A 7,247-nucleotide genomic window follows, 5' to 3' on the forward strand; every position below is an offset into this window, starting at 1 on the left:
TTTTGATATTTATTTAAATTGTATATTTAGCGATAAACCGCTGATCAACTCGCTTAAATACTAAATGCCGACTGAATTGACCAATCATTGCGACGACTTTTACTCATACGTTATTAACTTAATCTCGTTTTCAAACACATTAAGCATATGTAAAATACAGAGACTCAACAGTTGAAAGTAAAACTCCGAGCTCAGCTCACTAATGTTCATATCCATAATAAAATCATATGATTATCACGTGATATTAGTACTAGCAAAACCATGCATGTAAACAGATTAAAGTCACTTCCATTACAGTATATGCATTATTTAGTTAACATTTTGTTCTTTGATGTGTTTGTCTGTTTTCCATGTCTTGTCTTTGTCCCTGGATTACTTTATTTTGATTTCCGCTAGAATCTTGGATCCCTTGATTTCTCTTTCCTATATATTGACCCCCTTTTCTCCATTATTGTACGAGTGTTGTGCCAGTGGTACATGTTGATGTATAGGAAATACATAGGAACATGATTTTATTTTGTAATTAAAATCGATGCATATACAGCTAAAAATAGTAAAGATGAGAAAGCCATTTTTTGGTAGTGCTATATTTGTTTCTGTAGGTATGGAAATGGACAAAGAAACAACAAAAATAAAGTTAGGCTGTATTTAAGCTCTTTATTTGAATGACGACATATTTTGGTAACATATTTCCTTCTATTGTTATTGTCTTTCCTGAAACATTCCATCGTTGATTTTTTTTTTTTTTGGAATTTTTGCGAGATTATTATCTTTCTTCAAAAATTCTGTTCGTTTCATAATTCCTTTCCCATCACCCTACACATTTCGTTTCCATTCGTTGCGTTTCGTTTCTGAATTTACCAATTCACATATAGCTGCAGTGTTCAACTGAAAATGCCGACCTTTGTTTTATATACAAATTTGTCGAAGGAAAAGATTCCAGAGGGTTTTCTATTGGATGCTTCAAAATTTATTGCCCAAAGGCTCGGAAAACCAGAAGGTGTAAGTGTTGTCATTACACTATATACCCTGATTTTTAAGATAAAAATGGAATGTTAACGTTGGGTTGCACTTAATCGGGACCAGGAAAGCCTAGAAACGCAGAATTTAAGATACGTTAGATGTACATATGCATGTAAGAGTAAGAGTTATCTCCCATAAGACCATTTACAATGCCATTTTAATATGTTACTTACCTGATCTTTATATCTTTTCATTTTCATTTGGCCCCGTGCAGGTCCGGGTGTTAAAAGAATAGGCCTGCAGCAGCGCTAAGCTTGTCGTATAAGGCGACTAAATTGTGCTCAGAAACCTAGCCGGGGGCTAGGCGCTCTGCCCACAGAGCAACTGGGAAGTGTGCCCCAGGTGGTGGAATGGGGTACCCCTGGCGTGTTACATGCTGGGGTTGTCAGGCTATAATATGGAAAACCTGACCGCAAACCATAGTGGTGCACCATGTTGGGAAAGATGCCACGTTCCTCGCACGTTAAAGAACCCTGCTGTGGTATTCGATAGGAGTAGGAACCTTTGCGCTCCGCCACAGGAGGCTAAATTGCCCGACCTTACCCATCCCCCCTCCTTTTTCCAGTGGCAATCAAAATTTGTCGACCCTATTGTCCTTGTGTCCCATCCTTTTTTTTTTCATTTCATGTTCATTTTATCATCCATTTCATGTTCATCGTCTGAATATAGCTGAAATATTGCTGCTCAGACGTTAAACCCCAACAAACAAACAAACAAACATTTTCATTTTATGTTGCTCATTTTCAGGAAATGATAATAAAAAATATTAAACCTACACAATTTTAGAAGTATGATTGGAAACACATTTTAAATTAAGGAGTAATTGAAGCTAGATGAAGAAACACAGTTGAAAATTTTGTCGAGCATAGTGAGGCGAACATTTTTTTTTGGTTAATTTTTAAAAAAAAATATATTCCTCTAGATTGGGTGCATTGTAGATATTTTATGTGGTGAAGTAAGCAAGAAATTACAGTTTTAAGCTAAAACCGCCTAAATCTATCCCTGACGACCCATGCTTTGGGGGGTGGGGGGGGGGGACATGCACGCCCAACACACCCTCACCTGAATCCGCTCCCTCTCTGCAGGAGTAATCAAGGGAACTAAGATTTTAGTGGAAATTAAAAGAATGTAATTCAGGGACAAAGACCAGATATGGAAAACAGATCCACAACAAAGAACATTAATAACCAAAATAATACATACAAAGTAACGAAAGTAAATGAGCAACTCTGACTCCACTGAAATCTGAAAATGTGGACCATGTGAACCAGTATGGTAAGCCTCCTCTGCTTTTCTAGAAACACCCACAGATTTGTAGTACAATTTACATCATTATGTTAACACCTATGATAATAGTAATATGTTGTATCATGTTGTTTACATGCCATATATGTTGTAACTGGGTCATAACCATATTTGCTTTATGAGTGTGGGCCAGTAAAGTATTTATTTTTATTTGGATCATCATTTTGTACGATTATATTTTATGAGATAGTGGAAGGTCAGTGGTCAAGGTTCGAAGGATAAAGGGTGGTACATCTCTTGTCCATGGTGATATGTCAGAAAGGTCATTTGGTCAGTGGTAAAGGTTCGGTAAATGGGTAATCCACTTCTGGTCAACAATGTCCTTTCCTGTCAAGCGTATGGCTATGCGTAATGGAGGTAAGTATTGTGGTAGCTTGCTCATAGTATTTCTGATTTTTCGATTGTTAAAATGTGTGTTTATCTTTTACAGTATGTGACAGTAAGAATTCATCCCGATCAGATGATGAGCCATGGTGGGTCTACAGATGCTTGCGCCAGTGTTGAATTGTACAGTATTGGTGCTTTAGGAGAAAAGAATCCAGAACATTCTCGTGAAATTGCTGCCTTTATTGAAGAGAAACTAGCTATTTCTAAAGACAGGTAAGCACATTCGAAATTCAAGGGAAAGTTATTAAGTCCATTTACAATGACTGGATGAGTTTGACACTTTTTTTTTTTATACATAAACCTTTTCTAACAATAGTTTGAAAGTACTATTGTTCGTGGGGTACCAATTTTTCGTGGTTTTCATGGGTAGGCCAAACCACAAAATTTGGTTCCCAACAATTATTTAAAGGAGATTTATATTGATGTGTATACTTGAAAATTTCAAAACAATAAATTCAAGAATCCACAAAGTTGTGTTCTTCCCTAATTCACGACAAATTGGTATCTACAAATTAAGGAACTTTCACAGTATGTCAATATAAACAAGGATAACATTGACTTCATTACTGTGTTCTTTTCAGATATCTTAAAATATAGAAATTCTTGAGAATAACCTTTAATATAATATAGAGTTGTTTCTATTCAGTTTATGTTTATTTGTTGACATTATATAAATACCATTGTAATTATTAAAATTGTGCTTTATACACCAGTGTTTTCTCATTTAATATATATAGACATAAAAATAACAGGTACAAAGTTCAAATTATATGTAGTGATTATATATTTTTCATATCTTATTTACTAAAAGGCTTAGCCTTACAATACCAAACTATGAAAGCTTATTTGGGTTTAAGTGAGAGAAAAAAAAAATATAATTTGTGGCCAAGAATTAGTGTACCAATGCACAAATAAGGACATAGTTGCAACGAATTGGTCTACAGGAATGAGCAAGTCAGTCATGGCCATGAATTAGTATATTCTGGCCATGAATTACATGTAGTATATCCTGGCCACAAAATATAAATACCATTTCATATGAAGTATTGAAGACCATTCTATTTCTCCTGCATCTATTTTGAGAATTAGAGGTAATAGACTTATCCTTAAATATTTTAAGGGGAGGTTTACAAAGGTAGAAATCTGTTTTTATTTACCTACAGGATTCGTTCATCTGCGCAATGCACTTTCATTCAGTTGTTTATAGTCACGCCAAGTTTTATTACTGGACTCCAAAAAGTTTTATAGAGTGGACACAATTTTTGAACTTATGTCTTAGGGCCATGTCTTTACACCTACATGCAGTTTCTTTCTTATTCGTGGCACACTTTCTAATATAGAGGTTGATGATCATGCAAAATTTCATCACTGAACTTAAAAAAGTGTGGAAGTTGTGGAGGAAATTTGATTTTGTGACAGACGGGTGGACAGAAAAGCTGATTACTATGGTGCTTGTGCCTATAATCAGCAGGGCCCTTATTATTATAAGAACTATAATATAAACAATTTTATGTCATTATATTAATTGTAAGTCTCTTAGATTTGAATACATGTATTTATTGAGAAAAAAACTCAAAAATACCAGAAACATTGTAACTTAGATACCTTTAATGATTCTATATTATACTCAAAATGATATACTTATTCGTTGACACGATATACCATTTGCATGGTAATTCATGGCCACCATTTGTTCATCTGTGGCCACTATATATTTTTTTGTGGTCACAATATACCAAGTCATGGCCAGGGTATACCAATTTGTGAGCACGATTTTGTTATTCCTTGCCACGATATAATAATTTGTGACCCAAACAAGCTTCCATACCAGTCCATCTAGATCTCTCCCAAAGAAGTCTTTATCTTATGTGGTGGCCTGGAACTTTACTACTCTTTCTGATCACTACACATAAATACAGGTATTGTCCAAATGTAATTTCTTTTATATCATTCAATACATCGTTTATAACCTTTAAGTATGTTTCTTGCAGTTATTCAGCTCAATAATAGTACATTATTTCTGCAAACTGAAGATTTGAGGGACTCCTTTTTGGATGTTTAGTAATAAAGTAGCATTAAGTGAATGAAGTTCTTGCAGTAATGTGTCAGGAAGCATAAAATGCACTAAGCATGTTCCATTTAATACAATTATCAGTCAAAATCTCCATCCTATCATCAATATTTTTTTATTACTAAACAGGAAGTGTAGAGCAGTGATTTTAATCACCTAAAATTGGTGGGAAAATTCAAACTAGTTTTGAAAATCTTTAATTCTTATATTGATCATGAAAATTATATTATGAAGCTGAAATTAGTTCTGTTTGAGTATAAATACAGTGTAGGATAATAGTCTGTTGAAATACTTGGAATGTGATTGCAAATTAACTTTTGGACAGGTTTAAAAATTGGGAAAAAGGGGAAACAGAACAAAATTTGTGGATGTGAGTGAATTTAAATACTGTTTCACTATCGACTACAGTTTTTACTTCAGAAATTAGTTATATTGATTGACAGTCATTTTATACATCATATTAGGAAAAACAAGTCTAAATAATTTGGGAAATGCAAATGTATGATTATAGTTTTGTTTTACATCATGTTATCTTTTAAATTTTGTTCATGCAGGTCCGGGTGTTAAAAGAATATGCCTGCAGCAGCGCTAAGCTTGTCGTATAAGGCGACTAAATAGTGCTCAGAAACCTAGCCGGGGGCTAGGCGCTCTGCCCACAGAGATGCTGGGATGTGTGCCCCAGGTGGTGGAATGGGGTACCCCTGGCATATTACATGCTGGGGTTGTTAAGCTATAATACGGAAAACCTGACCGCAAACCGTAGTGGTGCACCGTGTTGGGAAAGATGCCACGTTCCTCGCACGTTAAAGAACCCTGCTGTGGTATTCGATAGGAGTAGGAACCTTTGCGCTCCGCCACAGGAGGCTAAATTGCCCGACTTTACCCATCCCCCCTTTTTCCAGTGGCAATCAAAATTTGTCGACCCTATTATCCTTGTGACCCATCCTTTTTTTTCATTTCATGTTCATTGTCTGAATATAGCTGAAATATTGCTGCTCGGACGTTAAACCCCAACAAACAAACAAACATTCATGCTACAATTTTCACAGGAATAAAAAAACCCAGTGCTCACAGCACTTTGATTTTCAGTCTGTAACTTCTACCTTTGAAGACTTAACAATATGTGCCCACAATTGTTTTAAGATCACATAATTTTATATATGTTGCAGTATGTCTTTTTGATAAGGATTTACCTTTTCGCACAAACTAGGGTGATGTATGTATTAAAAGAATATACATGAACTGTATGTAACTCTTCCTATGATTTAGCAGTTTCCTATGTGTGTCACTTGGTTCTATCTGTGTCTATGCTAAGTTTGGTGTTGCAATCAATAAACAAACCAACCTTGACAAGGTGGGTTTTTTATCACTGAAATTTTTAATTGTTAACTTAATTATCTACTTTGCCAACTTTCTAAAATTGTTGAAATTTATTTTATTGCCTTTGAATATCAAAGAGTAATCAAGGGAACCAAAGTTATAGCAGTAATCAAAAGAATGTAATCTAGGGACAAAGACCAACATGGAAAACAGACATATACAACAAAGAATATAAAGTAACTACAATCATACATACAAAGTAAAAAATGCAAATGAGCAACTCGGACTCCACTAAAAACTGGGAGCATGGACCAGATGCACTAGTAGGGAAAGATTTAAGATCGAGAGAGGAATTGATTTCAAGGTGTAATAAATTTTTCATGTGACCAGGGTTGCTTAAACATTGTATAAGATCTTTATATCTCAAAATCTGTTTTATTGCTGTTCCAATTAGCTCAAGTTTGGGAGGGTTCATTGAAATGTTGAGTCCAAGTTGCTCATTTGCCTTTTCTCTTTGATTACCGCTATAACCTTGGTTCCCTTGATAACTCTTTGATTACGTCTATAACCTTGGTTCTTTTTATTACTCTTTGATTACCGCTATAACCTTGGTTCCGTTGGTTACTCTTTAACCCAGAAAGAGCAAACAAACAAATACAAAACAAACAAAACAAAAACAAAACAAAACAGAGCTACCAATCATATAAAGCACGAAAAACACGTGCTAATTAGATGATAATTACTATTATTGTTCCCATTTCAATTTCAGATTCTATATTACTTTTGTGGATTTAGACAAAGGCAACATAGCTTTAGGTGGTAAAACTTTTACAGAAATATTCGCTGCAAGGAAGTAAAGTATTGAAAATTGCTTTTATTGGGTCTATAGCTTTATGACTTCCATGAAAATAATGCAACATTTGAATGGACTGTATTTTGACCAATCGCCATCAAAACACATGGAAGCAGTGATTAGCTCAATGTTGTCATGGTAACAGAAATAAATACAGTGACTGTAATGATTGACATTTTTAGTGTATTTCTGTAATTTGTATATTAAACGCAGGGTAGAACATGCAACATGTAATATGTTAATTCATTTTGGCTTATATAATTATTAAAAATATTGTTATGTTGTTTA

The 7,247-nt window shown here is 34.6% G+C and overlaps 1 protein-coding gene across 1 annotated transcript; it reads left to right on the forward strand.

The window, feature by feature from the left end:
* The first annotated feature begins 841 nt into the window (after positions 1-841).
* Positions 842-7,247, forward strand: LOC148607293 (macrophage migration inhibitory factor-like). The gene is made up of 3 exons (XM_088545248.1): positions 842-1,002; positions 2,759-2,928; positions 6,876-7,247. Exons 1-3 carry the CDS (start codon positions 895-897, stop codon positions 6,961-6,963), a joined length of 366 nt encoding a protein of 121 aa, XP_088401374.1. The 5' UTR covers positions 842-894; the 3' UTR covers positions 6,964-7,247.

The sequence above is a fragment of the Perna viridis genome, chromosome 9, assembly GCF_037379345.1.
Source record: "Perna viridis isolate PV_CMFRI_1.1 ecotype Kerala chromosome 9, ASM3737934v1, whole genome shotgun sequence".
Taxonomy (NCBI): domain Eukaryota; kingdom Metazoa; phylum Mollusca; class Bivalvia; order Mytilida; family Mytilidae; genus Perna; species Perna viridis.

Coding starts and splice junctions, on each gene's coding strand:
- LOC148607293 (XM_088545248.1), top strand. CDS start 895: ATGCCGACCTTTGTTTTATATACAAATTTGTCGAAGGAAAAGATTCCA. Junction 1,003..2,758: donor GGCTCGGAAAACCAGAAGGT/GTAAGTGTTGTC, acceptor TATCTTTTACAG/TATGTGACAGTAAGAATTCA. Junction 2,929..6,875: donor CTAGCTATTTCTAAAGACAG/GTAAGCACATTC, acceptor TTTCAATTTCAG/ATTCTATATTACTTTTGTGG.